General features: G+C 42.9%; 2 protein-coding genes across 4 annotated transcripts in view; both read left to right on the top strand.

The window, feature by feature from the left end:
• Nucleotides 1–1106: 1106 nt before the first annotated feature.
• Nucleotides 1107–15219, top strand: LOC134435248 (uncharacterized). Its single transcript, XM_063184125.1, has 11 exons — nucleotides 1107–1180; nucleotides 2210–2368; nucleotides 2839–3145; nucleotides 3357–3549; nucleotides 5765–5931; nucleotides 8222–8328; nucleotides 8676–8979; nucleotides 9801–9908; nucleotides 12296–12601; nucleotides 13754–13827; nucleotides 14894–15219. The coding sequence occupies exons 2-11, from the start codon at nucleotides 2254–2256 to the stop codon at nucleotides 15217–15219; spliced, it is 2007 nt and encodes a 668-aa protein (XP_063040195.1). The 5' UTR covers nucleotides 1107–1180; nucleotides 2210–2253.
• A 211-nt stretch (nucleotides 15220–15430) lies between these two features.
• The window catches only part of heatr5a (HEAT repeat containing 5a), a 60132-nt gene continuing 54736 nt past the window's right edge, over nucleotides 15431–20826 (top strand). For all 3 annotated transcript variants that reach the window (XM_063183740.1, XM_063183741.1, XM_063183739.1), the window contains exons 1-4: nucleotides 15431–16031; nucleotides 17579–17711; nucleotides 18005–18159; nucleotides 19215–19435. In XM_063183740.1, coding sequence (XP_063039810.1) covers nucleotides 18034–18159; nucleotides 19215–19435 — 347 coding nt within the window. In that variant the 5' untranslated portion in view covers nucleotides 15431–16031; nucleotides 17579–17711; nucleotides 18005–18033. The remainder of the gene's footprint in view (nucleotides 16032–17578; nucleotides 17712–18004; nucleotides 18160–19214; nucleotides 19436–20826) is intronic.

The raw sequence follows: 20826 nt of genomic DNA, 5'->3' as shown, positions 1-20826 counted from the left end.
TCATGGGCGCGTGACCTCGGAGGCAGTCCGCCGACGAGCGCCGACGAGCGTTGAAGGGGATAAGCAACTGCAGAGGTTGCAAGATTTGACTGCAGCCGCATTCATCCCGCGATAGTTTTACACCATGTGACATGTCACCTCGTCAACGCAACGTCGACGAAATTTCGAAGTTTGACAGGAAATCTAACCGTCATGCAGCATTTTCCATCCAGGGTGCATTGCTGTCTAAATGCGCATTCATGCGTTGACACATCTCGATCGCACCTACTGATACAAACACGCGCACACGCACTGATAGCGCCCCCTCCCCCCTACACTGCATCGTGTTTGCACACTCTACTTGCACTGACTCAAATTCTCTCACACACACACACACACACACACACACACACACACACACACACACACTGAACTAACTCAAAAATCATGTTTTATTTATTATCCAAATTATCCAAAAATAGTCCTGGAAATGTCCTGGAAATATCCTGGAAAATGATTTTTGAAAAAGAGTGGGAAGCCTGCATTCATTCACATTGTGGAATTCTAGACACTGCGTGGTTTCATTTTGTGCAAAGACTAGTCATTCAAAATGTGTTTTTGACACATATTTATTGATTTTGTTTCTGTAGCTGTCATGATGCAGTTGTTTGGGCTATGTGTAAATAAAATGAAGAATAAAAATGTTAACTTAAATTGTTGTGGGTTGACTATCATTTGGTAAACACATTTTGCTTTTGCCTCCTTTGTGCATTCCAATATGCGACCTTGCGTCCTCCACTTATACTTGTGGCCTCATATTTTGCTGACGCCCTGCCTCTGTGGAGAAAACAATTACATTTCCCCACTGTCAGCCTAGCCACAATATTTTTGGGGACTATTCTTTATTCACCATCCAGTTTGCAAATGAAAAAAAAAAAGATTTAGCTTTTGCGAGATATTGGAATATAATGCTGTTGTCAGTGATTGATGTCATCACGTAATACTCCCTTGGTAGGGGGCCACAAGCACAAGTGGAGGACGCAAGTCTATAGGAATGCACGCGGTGCCTTTAGTGAGTTTTACCCCCCAAGACGCATGGTGGCAGTGAAGAGCCAAATAAACGCCGATGAAAACAAGTCTCCAGGAAACGGAAATGCTGGCCAGTTTGAGCTTGGAGACAGAATCTGTACGATACGCGAAGGTACTTTGTTATACTTTATTTAAAACGTTTGACGAATAATTACATTGTTAATTGTGGTAACTCATGCGCAAAATATAAAATTTGTTCCACTGCAGTGTTTTCGGTGGATAGTGTATGGTAGAGAAGTATGCATTGCTTGTTATTGACCTGTAACTACTCTGACGCAGGGTTTACCAAATGTTGTTACAGAGCGAATGTTTCCCATCTCTTCTGAACCAAACTCTGATATTTAGATTTGTAATAAAATTCAAGTCTGAGGGGGGAAATAGCAGCACTGTAACATCGCAGGATTTGGTTTACGTTAAGATGCGAGTTTGTTTTGCACCACTAATCTGTTTGTTTGGCTTGGACTAGCAAAGTCAGATATTTGCCTTAAATTGTTGCAATAATTCCACGGTCACCGAGAAACACGAATATTTAAATGTTAATATGGATCGCCGTTTCTTTCATGATGAGGGCTTGTCATTTTGAAATAATTTAAAAACTTCTAGTTGATCTTCCTTCACCACACATCAGTCCTGTCCTAGGCCTACAGGTGGTCAGAGGACAGATGAGGTCATATTCATGCATCCCTAGTTGTAAACAGATTTCACTCGGGGGATATTACAAAAACATGGTTAACTAACCTGGATAAAGTTAACCTGCAGGAAGTGGTAAACCTGAAAATAGGTAGCCCACAGTCATCATTAGTTTAAGAAAAGGAAGAATGCTCTTCTATTAGATGACTTCCACTGCCTGTTAACCTGATGACCAAGGCACCTGCAAAAAGGGTGCTGTATGCCTAAGCCCTTTTAAAGAAAAGCTGCCCTAAAGCCTATAAAAACGTTTAATAAAGTTGTCTCAAATATCATGAGCCTGAATGTTGCGTGATGCAGCTCCAGGCGTCAAGGCCAATGTTGTGCAATGCAACATCAGGCATCAATGAGTTAACTCTACCTTACTACTGAGTCAGGTTCTTGGAATACATCCTAAATTGCTCACCTGTTTGGCTTGTGCTACTTACTGACTTAGTTGCTTCTTTGATGTTAGGTCCCCTGATCTGGGTTCAGACGGTTTGTTACCACGTGCCCAGGATGCAATTTCAGGATTATAGTGATGTGGAGCAATACCTACGCTTTGGCAGGCACAGAGAAGACCAAAAGGAACCCGTGCGCATAAGAAAATTGAGCAAAAGGTTCTTCTGGAAAGGTTAGGAGCATAACACAGTAACATTGTACCATGTCTAATAGATGCATTACATTAATTATGTTTTTTATTATTATTATTCAATCTACTCTTACATTTAGTTGTTTTGTTTTGAGAAATGTAAAGGATAAACCTTGAAGGCGCCTACATGTCTGCAAGAAAAGAAAGATAATGACATTAGTCACGAGTCATTTGCTGGATCTCAAACTGTGCACTTGTGCACTTCAGTGCTTATATTTCAGTGCGCATGGCATATTAATTAGGCCTACGTTGTGAAACATAGTGCCAGAAGCACACAAGTGCACCATCTGAGACACAGCAATTCAGTCCGCAGTTTTAAGCAATGTGAAAAATACGTATCAAGAGTTCTTTTCCAAAATGAGATATAGGCCTATCCACGTACGTGGATATATCTCATTTTGGAAAAGAGCTCTTCATATATTCATCGATTACTTTTCATGTTCCTATTCTAGAGGGCTGCCTCTGGCATTATAATGGCCTAAAGCATCGCAGAGTCCTGCGCAGTGTGGAGGAAGTTCAGTCTGTTCTCAAACAGTTACACGATGACAATAACCACATCAACAGTAGACCGCTACTCAGTAGATTGAGGAAGGGTCACCACTGGAAATCAATGAGAAAGGATGTCGAAGACTGGATTAACAAGTGCCCGATATGCATTAAAAAGAGACGTGCGGCATGGATCAGTGCCTTATCGAAACCGTACTGCCTCTGTTATGGATGTGATTCAACTAGTCAAGATGAGAGCCTGACATTTCATAAGTGAGTTATCACTGTTGCTAGTGTTTTCCTTTAGACACAATACAGATGATATGATAATTGCATGTTGTATAGTTCAGCACAATAAGATAAATGGTGAACTGGTCGAGTCTGGCTTTGCTGCATACAAAGACAAAAAATGTCATTTTAGAGTGGGACATTTGAAATACTTTTTTTTTTTCACCACTATTTGTTACATCCTTTCTATTGCCAGGTTCCCTATTTACCATATGGACCGGCTTCACGTTTGGGTCACCTATGCCAAACGGGACCTCTGGTCTGTTACACAACAGTCTTTTCTGTGCTCCAAGCACTTCACAGAGGACTGCTTTGATCGCTCTGAAGGAAAGGTGTCTCTTCAACCAGATGCAGTCCCCACTGTGCCCATGGCCTCCAACTCTCAGCAGGTAACCAGTGATCACTTGCTGTTTATAATAATAATCAAGGCTCTAAATTAACACACGCCAACCCGCCAAACACGGGTGAAAAATAATTTTGGCTAGTAGAAAAAAATACCTACCCGCCTATTTGGCTAGTAGCGCCCGAGTACGGTAAAGTATGAGCGGTAATCCGCTGCTATGAGGAACGTTAAGGCGGATTCATACTTGGCGTGACTGGCGCTAACCTCCTTCATACCTCACTCGCGACGATGTCGCGCTCCGTCACGTGACCCAAAATGACGTCACACGCGGCTGGCGCGGCACGAGTTCGTGCACCCCACATTTTTTGTAACTTGCCGTGCGCCACCAGCGACCATGCAGGTAGGCAGACAAAGCAGGAGTTGCGAAGAGAGGCTACAGCTACTGTAGGCTACTACAGAATGGATCCTGCATCATTTTGAGGATAATAAAATGTCCTAGAGAGTTATTTTATCTTCTCCTTTAAATGTTGTTCAGTGAAACAATTGTTTACTTTGTTCAGAAGCACGTTGTGTTCGGCGATCTATTTATAAATTCTGCAACCAGAACAATGCTCTCACATGGTCTTGGAATGATCTGGTAGGCTAATGTAGGCTACAACAAAAATCTATGTTTCATTGTGACAAGTCATAAGTCAGACGTTCAGTATACAGCAGTCGTGTTTGGCTTTCTATTTTTATACATCTGTAGAACTCACGCTGCGAGTTTCTGCCATTTCTGCGACAGAATCTGCTGTTTCTCTCATGAACAGCAGAGAGCACACTTCCGAAAATGCAATCAAAAGCCTGTAAATGGCGCTTTTGTCCCTCTTACACCCCAGCAGCTGCGTGTTTAAGTCCTGGCTTGGCATTGCATGTCCATGCCCAAATCCCATGTCTGCGACAGAATATAAAGTCTCAGGTTTTGCACACACGTTTGCAATCAATATTTGCATTGACATCGCTTTGTAGAATGTAAGGATAAGTGGGTATCAATGGAAGGGTCCTTTTCTGCCCTCTTACATAATATTAATGTCACATTGCTGCTGTGGGAGACGTGGAAAAGCGCTTTTAAAAGTTAGCATATACAATGTTTGTTACTGTGGGAATTAAGAGGCAATGACCAGCATTTTAAATAAGTTTGTAATCTCCGGTATTGTGTAGGCAACACATCAAACACCATTTAACAAACGTTTCATGATGTGTACTATTTCAATCAACCTGTTGCTGTGCTCCAAAACGCTGAGCTGCAGTTCCCGCGAATGGGACCCATCGCGTTTCCATCTCATTATCTCACCTCCACTACTCGCCTTGTGTTTGTGAAAAGGAGCGGAGGTTAGATTTTGAAATGCTTTTGCACAACAACTTTTTGGACATGGTTTTAAATTCAAAGTTAAAGTTCAGTTTTTGGATCTCAATGGACTGCCGAGGTTTTCACATGGTTGATCTGAAAGTCCATGCTCCGTGGTTTCTTGGTAGCCACAACTGATGAACTTGGCGGGGACTCATCCCTCATTTACCATATATCACGCCCATGTTGGGCTACACGCTGTTTTTCAGAGTTAAGCGCGAAGGGTGTGGCGACGTTCCAGAGGGGAGAATATGCTCAAGATGAAAGCGGGTAAAAGGTGCTCGTGTAAAACCGACTTAAGTGGGTACGGGAGAATTCTGCCCTCATCAAAAGATCAATTTGGCAACAAACAGCACAGTTTCAATGAGCATCATGGCTGCAATACCTACTCTGGCCACAATCCTACACAGTGCACCTTAAAAATATAGTAGTAGATGGAAACAAGTCAGCAGTTCATGATGCAATACATTGTAGTTCCCAACCTGGGCCCAAGGCAGTTATGAGTATCCACAGGGGGGTTGTGAAGCCCTCTTGATTTTAAGAGGTTTTATGACTTTAATGTGATTTAATATGTTAAATAAAGGAGAACTCGTTGAATGTATATGTAATGACACAATAAAATGTAAGGTCTACATTACATACTGTATCTAATTGAATAGATATGATTTAGTCAGTTTTCACGAGGAGCAGAGTGTTTGTGGCCAATGCCTTTCGTGCAGCATACCGTGGTGGTGTTATCAAATTTTATAATGGTTAAAGTATAGATCCCTTGGGGGGGTAAAAAGGTTCAGAACCACTGCAAAACAAAATGGGTTACGGAACATTCCTGGATGGATTTGATTACGAAAATGATCATCTTTATGGCCTTTAATAGGAGGTGGAGGTGGAGGAGGAGGAGGACGATGGCCTTCCCCCCAACCCAGAAGAAGAACACATAGAGCACCCGTACGCAGGGAACCCAGAGAGGCGGGAGAAGGAGGCTGGTGGTGATCCTGTGTGGGAGAACCGCTCCCAACGCCGGAAGGAGTCAACCTTCTCTAGGTATGACCAAAGAGAGTAGATTACAGTAAGATACTTCAGGCTCATACTTTTCCGGGTTCCATGTGATGTCAGGTGAATGCCCCTTCAGGAGACCTTTGGAGTCTTACAGTTGAGAATAAATGGAGTTCCCATAAGTGCTGTTGATGGCGGTAGCCCACATCTTGTGCAAGCCGCCTCCAGTCCAAACACCACAAAAAGAGAAGGCGAAGGAGGGGACAATGCCCCCCTTAGATGTCCAAACTTGAGGACACTCCTTTGCATTGGGTGGGCAGAGTTTTAATCCTCTTATTCTAATCTACTGTCTTTGGTATGACCGCACAGTGTCAAGCCCCTGGCGTCACTTTTCCATGCCATTTCACCAGCCGGTTTAATTTGACACCAAGGGCATATATCCATTGTGTGTCATGTTGACACAACTGCTTATACCTAGACTAGAGGTTGGAAACCTTTTTCGTCCGAGGGGCCACTTCAAATATTATAAAGCCCTCGAAGTGCTGTACTAGTATGAACACAACCCAGGATTTCTCCCTGTACCCAGTATCCTGTATCTAAATAGCTGTAAGTCGCTTTTGATAGAAAGTGTCAGCTAAGTGTAAAGTAATGTAAATATTGCCGACTGGTCAATGAGTCAAAAAGTGATGCGACGGAGTGATGTTATCAAAGTGCTTGGAAGTCCTTGTGCACAACCCTTCAGTCGTCCAGGTGCAGGTATAAGGCTGGAAAACTTGATCAATATGAAAAGACAAGGTTTGCTCCAAAAAATAAAGAGAAAGGCAGGAAAACTTGATCAATATGAAGACAAAGTTTGCTCCAAAAAATAAAGAGAAAATAGAACAGCATACAGTGTGCTGTTTTAAAACGAGCTTTTCATATGGGAATGATACTACAAGAGGATTCCAAAAAAGTTGGGACGCTTGTTTTTTGAATAAAAGCAAAATGCTACCCTTTGCAAAACATTCAATCCATGCATAAGATTACCAATAACACAAGATCAACATATCAACTGTTAAAGCCAACAAAAGTATTGATTTGAGGGAAATATGTTTTCATTTAAAAAATGGTCCATGCAACAAATCTCAAAAAAGTTGGGACATGTTGTAATAGTTAGATATTTCTAAAAAATAACACAATTAAGAACATCATAAAAGGAACTTTATTGGCTGCCAATATGGTTGCATAAATGAAAGACCATTACAGAGAGGCTGTGTCACTCAGAAGCGAAGATGTTGAGGGACTAATTACTGATCTATTACACAGAAAGATTGAATTATCAAAATTGCAGGCATATAACGCCCATGTCTGTAATGTAGGGTTATGTGAAGTCAATGTATGAGTTACGAGATCAATCATGAAATACCCATTGGCAATAAGCATACAATGACACTTGAAAAATGACAGCTGTTGGAAAAAATGAGCATAAACACAACACTTGGTAAATGCACACGATGCAGACATTTAATAGTGTTGCATGAGGCAAGTACAATTGTAGATCGACCCAGGAGACTTGTGAAACTGTCCTCTGATTACCAAATGGAAAATATTTTATCCTTTTTTAAAACGCTGGAGTCATGCACTCTCCAGGTTACACAGAGGATGAATATTTCAGCTTGATATAGCGATCAATCTGAAAGACAGCGTATATGATGGTAAGGAGGTGCAGTAGCACCTTGGTTTATGGTCTTCTTACTTATGTAGAGTGTTAAAATGAATGCTGAATGATATTAACCAATTTGAAACAGCATACATAGCCACCAAGGTATTATATTTTGGAGTGCAACCTTTAGATATTGCACGTAAGGATGGCAAATTGCATTCTCTACTATGTTCTAACAGTGTGGTTACATCATAGGAGTTAACAGGTGATAAAATGATCAGCTTGCAGTCAGGCTATGCCAGATATTAAGGAACACACCTATCAGTTGAGCTGCTGAAATCATGTCTCACTCAGAAAAAATAAATAAATATATATATGTATATAAAACTACGTCATCAGACAAAGTATTTAACTAAGTTTCTTCCTTTGTCTTGTCTTTTGTCTTATCCAACTTTAAAAGCATTTTATTGGCCCTATCCCAACCTTTTTGGGATTTGTTACAAGGGTGAAATTTTAAATGAGCACATATATTCCTGAAAACAAAAATTCTGCTTGGATTTCACCACTGATATGTTGTCTTTGTTCAATTGTCAAATCTTATTAACAGATTGAATGTTTTGAAAATGACATTATTTTGATTTTATTCATAAAACACCAAGTGTCCCAACGTTTTTGGAATCCGCTTTGTATGTTTAGGTATGATGCAGTGGAGAAGTTCCTGACCACCCACACGTATCCAAAGGAAGCTACAAAGACCCTGAAGATGACCATTAGGAGGCTGACAAAGAAATTCTTTTTGGAAGGTATTGTACACCAACACCATTGGCATTGTATTCAACTAGTGGCTCCCAGTGGTTCAGTGGTTCTCAACCTTTTTGAAGAAATATAGTATTAAAAAATTGAATGGACTAATGCCCCCAAATGGCAACTAAGCACCGCCTCGCTCTATCCTTCTCAACACCTTGCCATAAAAGCAAATACTATTACCACCAATGTCTGTAATGTTATATGTACTGTATATGAAAGTATATCGCAACATTTTATGAAATGGCCCCCTTCTCCCTGTGACTCCCCCCTTGGGGCCCACTGCTTGCTCTCACTTTGAACCAAATGTGTTGCTTATTGGCAATCCCAATTTCCTCCTGTGCAGACGGCGTTCTGTTTTATCGTTACGGAGACAGACAGCGAAGAGTGCTTCGAAGCCGAACACAGGTCAATGAAGTGCTCCGACAATTTCACGACAACAGTGGTCATTACGGTGTGAAACACACCACGGGCAAAATTGCTTTCCACTTCTTCTGGGGGACCATGATGAAGGATGTGCGAATGTGGGTTGGCAACTGCAAGCGGTGTCTGGCGAGGGACGATTCAAGGCGGAACTTTCACTGCTCTGTCAATGGTTGCAACAACTTCAACGGGCCGGTAGAGAGAAGCTTGGGTCTGAGCTTTCACCGGTAAGCAGATCATGATGTCTTAACAACAGCACATTTTTAAAGTCATTCCTAAATATTGCATTCAGGACTATAAATTAACACCTGTCAGCCAGCCAAATGCTGGCGAAATTTCAGTTTAGCTGGTCAAAAAGGAGGCTTCTGTTTTGTCAAGAGAGAGAAAAGGCTGGCATCATAACTCACTTGTCAAATGTTTTCCACAGCAACTTACAGTTTTTAGGTACAATGGCATGTACAAATTTGGGTTAAATTACTTGCTCAAGAACATCTCAACTAAAGATGAGAATAAAAAGTCCTACACCATACCATGGTTGTTGACGGGAACAACCATGGCACGTCATTTTGTCCTCGTTTGCTCAGTTTGAACCGCAGCAGGTCGTCTTGATCATGTGTAGTGATGGTAAACTTGAAGCGACGCCACAGAGCCTACGTCGAGCAAAAGTGGTCGTAAAATATGAGACCTTGCTTCGACACGTGCGTCGTCAACGTAAAAAACATGCGACAATGCCAGCCGAGGCCTCACATTTTCCGAGGAGCATGGCCGTTTCATTTTGTTGTGTGTGTTGAGGGTATGTAGGAACTGTGATTTGGTTCCACCATAAAATAAATTCAGTTCTTAGAATGACCCAAATGTCCAAATATGGCATGCACCTCCTCAATTTCCTTTTGAAGTAGACTTTCAAAGTGAGATGCTTTTCAAAGACGAGGTGGACATTTGCTTTAGTCCTACCTTGCCATACAAAGTGGGACAGCAGTTCAGTCGGCAGCTAAATACAAGAGCAGCCATGTTTTATTTATTATAGGTTTTGTGCTGATTTTAATAGTGTTTACAAGTTGGCTGCTGTTGACTACATGATGAGAAACAAAGCAAACTGTGTTGAGGAGCCTGGCGCAGCGGTTAAGCTGCTCGACCAGCAATCACACGATCATAGGTTCCAATCCTTGCAGTCGCAACCTGACAGTGTGATTATACTAACTAATGATTAATTACTTAGGGTAGCTGTCTGTTAAAGTAAACGATGAATTCAGCTGCCAGTCTGGGCAAGTGTTGAAGGGGACAGAGTGCCACTGTTTACATTGTAAGTTTGAATCCGAGTAGTGAACAGGTGATTGAAATGTAATTCAAGGGACACTCGTAAATATCATTCACATCACATTACATACACATTACGTTTCTTTCCTGTACGTTTAATTGGATGCCATGCATTGTCCTATTGTGTTTACGGCCATTCACTCTCAGTTCCACAAAATGATGCTCTCTCACTCCCACGAGACCACAGGGACAGCGTAAAACTTATCATGTGTTTGAGTGATTGTGAAACACTCCGCATGTCAATTCCATACACACACCCTATCACATTTATTGAAACGGATACAAATACAATTTTAAATGAAATCAATGTCTGCTGTGCCATTGCACTGCACGGCAGATGGCGCCAGCAAGAACTGTTCATTGAGGCTTCGAGAAATTAACCATTTGGGGAACTTTTTGGCTTGAAACCCTCAGGAGGCCTCATTTTGCCATCACTAATCATGTCTATGTGCCCAAATGCATTGAGTTACCGCCATGTGATTGGTTGATTAGAAATGTGTGTCAATGAGCAGTTGGACAGGTGTGCCTAAAAAGTGGGCAGTGATACACGTGTGAAAAATTGGTAATAGTTGTTCTTGGACTGATATTGACCTAAAACTAGCACTGTGATGCAGTGTAAGTACATAATGCTACATCGTATGACCTGGGCATTTTTGCATGCATACACAGGTTTCCATTTGATGATCCTCAGTTGGTCAGCCAGTGGACCAAAAACACACAGAGAAGCAATTGGTCCCCAACCACTAGATCAGTGGTCTGTAGTGTCCACTTCACTGAGGACTGCTTTGAGTTCAAGAGCCGAGAAAAGCTGCTGAAAAGCCACTCCGTTCCCACTCTGTTGCTTGGAAATTCACCTGTGGAGGTATGGCGAGTAAAGTCAATTTTTGTATCCACAAAAATCTTACCTCATGGATCTAGAGCATGAGATGTTGCCTTGTCTACCCCTGGAGGAGATATGCCATTTAGTTCGGTCACTCCCATCGTTATACAGGTGTAATAATGTTGCTTGACCGAATACCAGTTAGTGACAATGCGATATGCAAGTCATCCTTCAGGTAGCAGCAAAGCAATATCTGTACTGATACTGTGAAGAACCACATACCAAAACATAGAAATCCTGTACTAAGATAGTGGCTAGTTTAAACGTATGCAGAAAAGGCTGAATATATGACATTTAGTGTTTTCAGTTTTGTCTATGATATTGTCCAATGATATCACATATTTAACCAATTTTTCACCGCTTTCCACATACGAAAGGGCGCAGGTGGCTGTGATGTTGAAAGCAGCTTGGAAAACACCCGGAGCACCTTTTTTGGGAAATACGATGCTGTGCACAAGTTCTTGAGATCCGGAGACTATCCTCCAGGACTGAATGGCGTAGAGAGAAACACACTACGAAGACACTGTAAAGGATTTGCTGTAAATGGTATGTCAAACCTCTTTATTGTATTTACCTCTGCCAAGGAGGTTATGTTTTCTGTCATGTTGGTTTGTCTCTCTGTTTGTTTGTCTGTTTGTCTTAGTCAGCAGGATAACTCAAAAAGTATGAAACATTGTGAAGTTATTGGAAATGACAAAAGGAACAAGATTTTAGTGGTGATCCTGATCACGATCCGGAACCAGGATTTTTTTTTTTTTTTTTTAAAGATTCTTCACCATTGTTTGCCTGGAAATCTAGACACCCCTAGTGACCGCAAATTGAGCTGAAGGACAGGGCAAATTTTGACATTCCAGTTTCTAACTCCACAAAAAGAAGACCGAAAGAATTGAAAAAAAAAAATAGGGTGTAACATAGTCAAATGTTCTATCAAACAGCTTCCTTGGCGGAGGTCTGCACTGGCAGAGTGCATTTCTAGTTAATGATTCAGCTGGTGTGAGAATCACTGCTGTTTTGCTTTTACAGCTCAGTTTAATGTGTCATGTGGTGATTTTCACAAATAACGTCAGCCAGGATCCTCTGGATTCAACCAAAATCCATATATATTGTGTGCTTTCTTACTCCAAACTAAGACTATGTATGCTGGCAGGAACATAATGTCCTGGGTCGAGGAGATGACAAAGATGTGTATGAAGATGTAATGTACACCGAAGACTGTATACTTTGCATTGGACTGTAATTAACTAACATACTTAGATTTACCACAAGGAAAACAACCCTTTTTAAAATATATATATCATTTTTTTTTATCTGTGGTATGCTCCAGATGGCGTCCTCTATTTCGTCAGAAACCAGAAAAACCGACGCAAAGTGTTGAGGACCAGAGAGGAGGTCCATGCTACGCTCTCAGAATACCACAACAACATGAACCACCTGGAGGCGAATAAGTGCATCAAGCTCATCTCCAAGCACTTCTACTGGGGATCGCTGAAGGCTGACGTGCGCTGGTGGGTGGAGAAGTGTGAGGTGTGCTCTCCAACGCGCAACCCCCCAACGCGCAACCCCCCTGACCCACAGCCAGAAGAGTCATTTGCCAATCTGGCCAGCCCAGAGGGCAGTGATCACGAACCTCTTAGCCCGATCCCGGCTTTAAGGTGGGCACTGGTCAATAAAGTGACAAAATAAATAAATAAAATATATCTATCTAATTGTTTATCGAAGTGGGAACCAATACAGCATTCTCTGTATTGAAGTTGTTTGTTATACTATTTCTCATTAGGACTTTGTACTGGAAGACAACATTTTACAAACCTTCAACATTTTTTCTGGTGGCGTGTGCTGCACCAATCAATGTTGTTTTAATATATATATATATATTTACCTCCAGCATTAAAAAACCAGATGAAGGCAGATCGTCGAAGCCTTATGTCCCGTCAGGGAAGAAGACATTTACTTTTCAAATACCAGCCAGACCTATTCCAATTCAATCCATTGTCAAAGATGTACAACGCGGTGCTGTACTCCAAGCCAGGTGACTGATCCTATTTACACTATGTCGTATCCATTGCAAAACTTCACAGTAGGACCTTTGAATGACAATACAGTAGACGTGATTTTGGAGTCAGTTCCTTATCAGTGTAACAAGTATTTAAAAACAAGTGTCAAATGCTCTTCTCTCTTCAAGACCTTCCTCGAGTCAGGTCCCCAATCCAACTGTGAACACGAAGCCTGCTATGGTTGTGCTGAAGACTCTTCCCAGGTGACTGATCCTATTTACACTATGGGGTCTGACACACCAAGGCGGTAAAGCGTCGCGGAACGGCCGCGTTTTTTACCGGCGTCGGTGAAAATACATTGAAACCTATCTGTCCTTACACACCAACAGGCGGTAGTCGGGCGTCAGCGGCGCGGGAGCCGGCTCCGCGCCGCGCTGCATTTGGAAAATAGAACTCGAGCGTATTTTTCACGCCGGCGACCGGCGGTGTCTCATTCAAATGAATGGCAAAGTAGCATGCTAGCTTTGGCTGTGGCTAGGGTTTTGAATAGGACTGGCCGCGCACGCCGACGCTGTCAGTGTGCAAGGCAGAGAAAAGCACGCCGGCCAAAACTAAGCAGAAAGACCGCGTCCGTCCTGCGACCGTTCCGTTCCGCCTTGGTATGTTTTGGCCCTATGTCGTATCCATTTCAAAACTTCACAGTAGGACCTTTGAATGATATACAGTAGACATGATTTTTCAGTCAGTTCTTTATCAGTGTAAAAAGTATTTAAAAACTCTAAACTCTTTAATGCTCTTCTCTCTTTCAAGTCCTTCCTCGTCTCAGGTCCTCAATCCAACTGTAACCACAAAGCCTGCTATGGTTGTGCTGAGGTTGGCCCCTGGTATGCCTTTGAAGAGGAGCGCTCCTCTGGACAGTGCTGGACCTCCTCAGCAGAAGATTATCAAAATAAGTGGCGGCACACCCCGCGCATTAAGACCTTCAAAAACGTAAGTTATTTTTCAGAAATGGACAAACCGGATTGAGAAAATAAAACTCCTGCCATGCATTTCCATTTTCTGTGTGCTTTCAGCACAGGTGATTTCAATAATGAGCCTTTTACTTTCTGAACCTACGACGTCTGCCTCTGGTATTTTCTAAACTATAGCTTAGTTCCCTTTACTATGTCTCTAGTCTCTACCACCCATATCAGTCAACTTTCACAACGTACATTGACTCACATTTATTGCTGTGTGTGAGTGTGTGTGTGAGAGAGAGAGAGAGAGAGAGTCATTATCGTCAATGTCTTATGTTTTAGTTTAATTGCACATTGGAGACTGGTCAAATGCAATTTCAAACTTCTTTGCTAACCCTGTTGCATAGATTTTTGACAAAATACACTTGATTTGACTTGACTTTACTGCATTGATGTTTCAGGCCCCAGATTATTTCAGGTAATGGCCCGCCAGTGAGGGAAAAGTCCAGACCTTTGAAAGCAAGGACAGTTTTGCAAGTCTGTACTGACTGCATACTTGAGAAGACAAAATCGTCCAATGCCGCCCGTCCCCGTCGCAGTTTCACAAGGGTAAGGCATTTTGCAGGAGGAAGGATGCATATTATATACTCCTTTAAGTCACTGTGTATTTTTTTGTTAATCACTCTCACATTATTTGATGTACTAGTGGTTTTTATGAAGTTGAATAGATTGACCTCCCCTGTGGAATAGAGTAAAAATCTCTGGAAAAAAACGCAGCGTTTTCACATTCGGTGTTCTGTTTTGTAGATAAATACTGGTCTGGTGATATATGTGAGTTTCTTCAAAGATGCCACAGAAGACATTATACCAAGAATGGGTAAGTTGGAGATCAAATGTCAAAAATTGAATGTCATTTTGAAATGAATTGTGACTTTCTATGAATACCCGTGAAAATAAATGACCTCATAAGCAATTGGATTCCCTTTGTCTCTAGTGAAAGTGTTGCTGGGGGTCAAGTTGTTCCGTGTGAAAGAAGGAGAACCAACGTCGGTGCTTGATCTTCCTGGGAATGTTATCATTGTTCCCCAGGAGTCACTGTCAGGAACGTTGAAAAATGGACAGTTTGAGTATTCAGAGAAAATCGATGCCTCAAAAGGAATACGGCTGTACAGGAATTTTGTGACACAGTGTGAGAAAGCGGTGGCATCTTCGAAGAAAAGCATGGAGGCTAAATGTGTCGTCCAGTGTGGTGTATATGGCCAGAAACAGAACATGTACCTGAATGCAGAAGATCCGCTCACTCATGTTATTAAGTTCTAACAACTCAGGTTCTGCGAATTGCAGTGACTCGAATTCTTAATATCTTTTCAGTATCTGAGAATTTTTTTGTGTAATGTAATTTCGCATAATTTTTAAAATAATGAATAGCAAACCTGATGTTTGAAGCTTTCGTATTTGGGAAAAAGTTGTGTGTATATTGGTTTTCCTTTTTTTTCCAAACAAGGTAGAACAACAACCAGTTTAACAGACTTCTCAAAATGTGATATGCCATACTTACACTGAACAACATTTCTAGGCAGCAGATGGCGCTCTTTCCCTTCAAAAATTGTGGATGAGAATGATTGTGTGTGGAAATCTACTCCATGCATCATCCAGCCATCCATCCATCCATCAGACAGTTCAATAATTGTCATTTGGGCATGGCTGAGTTGTCCTTACCTTTGGTGTGAGACACGAGTTGGGGTCCCTTTGCTTTGATGAAATATTTGTGTTGAATTTATTGAGACCCATGCTTATTTCTATCAGCTAAATGGGAATAGTCTCCACGAACACATGACACCACATGTAGCAGCCACGGTCTTTATAAATAAATTTATTTTTCGGAAAGAAATTGTACTGTTTGGTGAATGTTTTCAAGTTCGGGGATCCTGACCCACGAACTGGTGGGTAGTTCACTACCTCCAGTAGACACTCGACGCGTCTGCGAGAGTCGATCCCACTGAGGGTCGGTCTCCCTTCTGACCAGTCGACACGGTGGCAGCTGCCGCTAGAACTATCCACATTAGCAAACACACCGGTACCTCTCCAAATGGATGGAAGCTGATACAAAGGAGCGAAAGATCCAATGCAAGGTAACATGCTCATTTATTAGCTTTTCAAGTTCTCGCCGGTGGGCTTATATCGGTCTCACATAAAGCTGGCTGTAGTAGGCTACTCTGCTAAGTTGGTTGTGGATCCCTAGCCCGTTTAAGTTAGCCCTGTGTAATGTCATCTGTGGATCTGAGTTGTTAGCTGGCTAGTCTGGCCAAGGGTCTCCGTATTTCAACAAGACCGACTGCTTCAATGTCTTGTCTGACAACAAGAAGTGAATGGGTCCCACAAAAACAGCCCACAGAAAAGTTAACAATCGCCCATACATACAGAGCAAGTCTTTTTTTGTATTGTGAATTTGAAATGGGCTGCCATCGTTAGCGGGTTTTAGCGGCATCAAACGTCAGTGCTTTGTGGACGAAACAAAACTATTTTGTTGTTCCTTTAGAAAGACTCGTATGTAGGCTTCATGACCATCTTTGCTTGGTGCTCTTTCTTGTGTTTTTGTTTCAGACTTGACAAATCATGATGTTTTAACTTGATGAGGTTAATCGTAGCTGCATGAGTGATTTAACATGGCTCGTCTTTAGTAATGTTTGTTAGCTGGCTAAACACCTTTTACGTTACGTGGCACAAGTACAGTTGATGGGATGCAGTACTGAGACCTGTGGTGTGAAAGACTTGGGCATGAGACAATATATTCTACATGCATTTTCCGTATACCAGTCAGTTTGTGTGGGCCTGTGGGGGGAACAAAAGTTTGGTGGTCCTCCCAGCACAGCAGGCAGGACAGGAGGTTCTTCTCCGCATGATCACATGCAACCAAGGGTTCTAGTGCACTAGACCAGACGCCTGTTGTCACCCAGCTAGCACTTTATTGTTTGTTCTTGAGTATATTCTTGCTCTTTGGAGTAATGCCGCAAAAAGTGGAGTCTGGCCCTGTGAGTACGATCTGATGAAATGTCTCAGTAGCACTGTGGCCGCTGCTAACTTAGCTGGAGTGCTTAGAAGGAGCCAAGGACCCACAGAAAACCCGCATATGAATGTTTGATAGGGTGGCTAAACTAGGCGGAGACGAGTTGCTCAAGGTTGTTGACTGCAGTTTTTAGGGTAACAAGCTAGAACTAGAATACCGGTATGCATTGGCGTCGTCGTCGACGTCGCTTGTGCCATCCTTTGTAGAACTTATTTACTAAAGTAAAAGGCGTCCAGAATGACACCAAGGGAGGGGATAGTAGGGATACTGAATTATTCACAACTCCTTTGTGCCTCCTTTCAGCTACACAAAGTGACTGCTTATCTTGCCTGTCTGCTATGCCTAGATCTACTAAGCTGTCTAGTTTGGCTGACTCCAAGTTAGCCTGAAAAGGGGGGTTCAGGCAGGTTCTTCAAGATGTATCAATTCCTGTCTGTCAGATTATGTCCTAGTCTGATCCCTTTTCTCAAGATACTTCTCTGCACTGTGTGTGTGTCCGCAAAACCATGCCATCTCTCACAGACTAAATTTAGACGATCCTATTTCTGTGTCCTTTAAAAAAAAATCACCCTTGTTTCTTTGCTTTTCTTCCTCTGCCGTGTGTGTGTCTAGGCTGCCTGCATGTCTGTCAGATTTCCAGGGTGGTGATGATGGTTATGGGAGCCAACAGCATCTGGCTGCCCTGAAAGAGGCAGCCCGTATACTCTGGACAACACTAGCCAAGCCCGCAGAGGAGGAAGAGGAGGTAGTGGTGAAAAAAAAACACATCACGATATACATTACTTTATACCACGATAACGATATCACAATATACCACAATTACATATGGTTTTGTGTCGCAAAACCATCTTTTTACACTTATGTGAACTTGGAGCATGCATAGTGACAATACAAAATGTTCTTCAATCATATTAAATTGTATATCAGCTGTAATAATGGATATAATTAGTTCATTGTGATAGAAACGGTAGAGAAGAAAGGGAACAATGGACACTTTTCTATCATGATAACAATACATATCATCTTATTATTGCCCAGCCCTAGGTGGTGGTGGTGGTGTGAGGAGGATGGAGCAGGCCCGTACGCTGCTCCTCAACGAGGAGGCCCTGGGGCAGCTGGGGGAGCACCAGAGGGCCGAGTTTGTGTACGAGTGGCTGCGCTTCCTCAAGAAGCTGCTGCCCACCACAGACCGGGTGAGAGAACCTAACCAAGCACCTTTGCGGATGGAGAAGTGCATTCCTCCCAGTCGCAACACATATACACGCACAAAGTTTCATTGTGGTTATTTGGATGAACATGTAGGTGGAATACACACGCACGCACACACACACACACACACACACACACACACACACACACACACGTGATGTATGAATCAATGTGCTGCTTGTCATTTTCATCATTATTGTTATACTGATAAGACTGGGGTAACAAGGGACCACCGCAATGTCAAAGACAGCATGACCCTTTCAGCAAAATGACCCAGACAGCGTGACAAACGGCCCTCTGTCAAAGTCAAAGCCATAGACATAGACATGGAGTTGTGGAGAGCCACTTGGGTGACCATCTCGATAACAGCCGTTTCTGTCTGCCCACGGCCAGCCTGTGACGCAGCACTGTCTACAGAGCAGCTGTCTGGCTGCCACCCTCTCACACTGACTGTATTGTGTGTCTGTGCTTAGACATGTTTGTATGTTGTACACTTGTGTTTGTTTGTTTCTTTTTGTGTGTGTGCGACTGTGAGCGTGTCTGTGATAGTGATTACACATGTTAATACACTTGTATGTTTACACCTGTTTATATTTGTACACATGTATGAGTGTGTGTTTACACATGTGTTTGCATTTGACCACTTGTGTAGTATTATATGTATTTGTGTGTGTGTGTGTGTGTGTGTGTGTGTGTGTGTGTGTGTACACACCTGCTTGTGTGTGTTCACATGTGTGCCTGCACATTTGCATTTGCACACTTGTGTGTTTACATATAGTTAGGCATGTGACATGTTAATATTTGTACACATGTAGTGTGTGTGAGAGTGTTTTACTTAGTTTGCATTTGTCCACTTATATAGTGTATATTCCTTAATGTGTATGTGTCCATCCTCTCTCCTCCCCACCCACCACTTCTTCTCACTCCTTTTCAGGTGTGTCGGGTGCGTTTTTGTTGATATTGTCTTATTTTGTTTACGTGGAGGCTGTTTATTTCCCCTTGAAACGTCTGAAACAAAAACTCTCAATCCCTCCCGCAGGCGGAGGTGAAGCAGAAGCAGAAGCGGCTGGTGGAGCAGCTGCTGGCGGTGCTGACGGGCTCCCCTGGCCCCCCGGGGCCCCCCACCCGGCGCCTGCTGGCCGCCTGCCTGGCCCTGGTCTACCGCCATGGGGACTCGCTCAGCGCCTCGCTGGCCCTGGACCGCTGCAGCGACATCATCCGCAGCAAGGACGACTCGCCCAGTGCGCTGCCCACACGCCTGTGAGTCAATGACATCAATTGCCCTACCCTGCCCTGCCCTGTCCTATCAGGGTGTCCCCCTCAGCAATGGGACAATTTTACAAGTTAAGTTGCGATCAAGAAGAGTTATACAACAAGTTATTTTAAGTTAGGTTTAAATGGTGTGGGGGTCACTCGACCGACCTGCCCCCAGCGGTGTAGGTTTCCTCATCTCTGGAAAACAAGTACAGCTGGTCTCCAAGTGGGCCCAGGCCCAGAGACCTATGTGAATTGAACAGAGACCTCATTTTTTATGTTTTGTCAGGTTTGCACTCTGTTAAGATCAGTCTTTGGACAAAGGGGTCCCACAGCGTGACTGACATGGTCACAAAATAGGAGTAATTCTTAAAAATGTGTGTTCAATTGCAATGAGCTGATTCAAAGCTTGTTGGACTACATTTTTACAGGGCTTTTTTGCCCACTGAGCCTATGGGAGGAGACTGAGGATTGTGTCATGGGAAATGATGTGTAATAATCTGAGTTGGAGAACTTGCAGTGCATCATATTCCTCTCCTGCAAATAGACACAGACCTTGCTGTGATCCTGCTAGAAGATAAAGGACATGGTTTTGCTGGAAGAGGCTGGAACAGTGTTCTTGAATCTCCTCCCGGAGTGCTGAGTTAGTTTGGCCTGGTGCCACCGGTGGCCTGACAGGAATAGTAATGTGATACAATGCCGTGTGTCACTTGAGCTTTCTGGTGTTACAAGAAGTAGACCAAGAAATGGGGAAATCGCCTCCCTTGTTCATCCAGATGTGTGCACAATAAGGATTATGGCATTGATATGTGCTTCTTGCAACAGTATTTTACTGGTGGAAGATTTCCAGAACTGTCAAAAGTGAAGTATGTCCAGTGATGATTGATGAGGAAGGAATATGGTTGGTTCATAAGGAGTTTCTTCCTGGCAATCGATATGACGTAAGGTTCCAAGTTGCCATCCTATGGCTGCCATGCCTTCTGAACCCAAGTGTGCCCATCACCGCTTGTGCAGTATGTAAGTGCATTAAGCTAAAAATGCTGATTGTGCTTTTGTTGTTCCTCTTTGTGGTCGTGCGTCCACAAATTGTCAGTAAAGCTCATTCTGATTTCACTGTATTTTAAGTGAAAGTGAAAGCCCACCCAGGAAACTCCCATTGTCATTGTGACACAGTGGTCCACAGCACACAGTGCTCATTGCACACAACGGAATTGCATTTATGCCTCACCCGTGCAAGGCGGCAGCCCCAAATAGTGTGGTGGGATGGTACCGTGCTCAGGGTATGTCAGTCATGAAGGAGGATGGGGGAGAACACTGGTTAATTACTCCCACACCACACTGGTGTGTGTGTGTGTGTGTGTGTGTGTGTGTGTGTGTGTGTGTGTGTGTGTGTGTGT

The sequence above is a fragment of the Engraulis encrasicolus genome, chromosome 19 (assembly GCF_034702125.1).
Source record: "Engraulis encrasicolus isolate BLACKSEA-1 chromosome 19, IST_EnEncr_1.0, whole genome shotgun sequence".
Lineage (NCBI taxonomy): Eukaryota > Metazoa > Chordata > Actinopteri > Clupeiformes > Engraulidae > Engraulis > Engraulis encrasicolus.
Note: the sequence above shows the minus strand (reverse complement) of the source record. Positions and strands in the feature narration are given on the sequence as shown.

Excerpts from the sequence above, each read along its gene's own strand:
- LOC134435248 (XM_063184125.1), top strand. The coding sequence starts at position 2,254 with ATGCAATTTCAGGATTATAGTGATGTGGAGCAATACCTACGCTTTGGC. Across the intron at positions 2,369-2,838 it reads CAAAAGGTTCTTCTGGAAAG|AGGGCTGCCTCTGGCATTAT; the intron begins GTTAGGAGCATA and ends TTCCTATTCTAG. Across the intron at positions 9,909-12,295 it reads CAGCAATCACACGATCATAG|AAACCAGAAAAACCGACGCA; the intron begins GTTCCAATCCTT and ends CTATTTCGTCAG.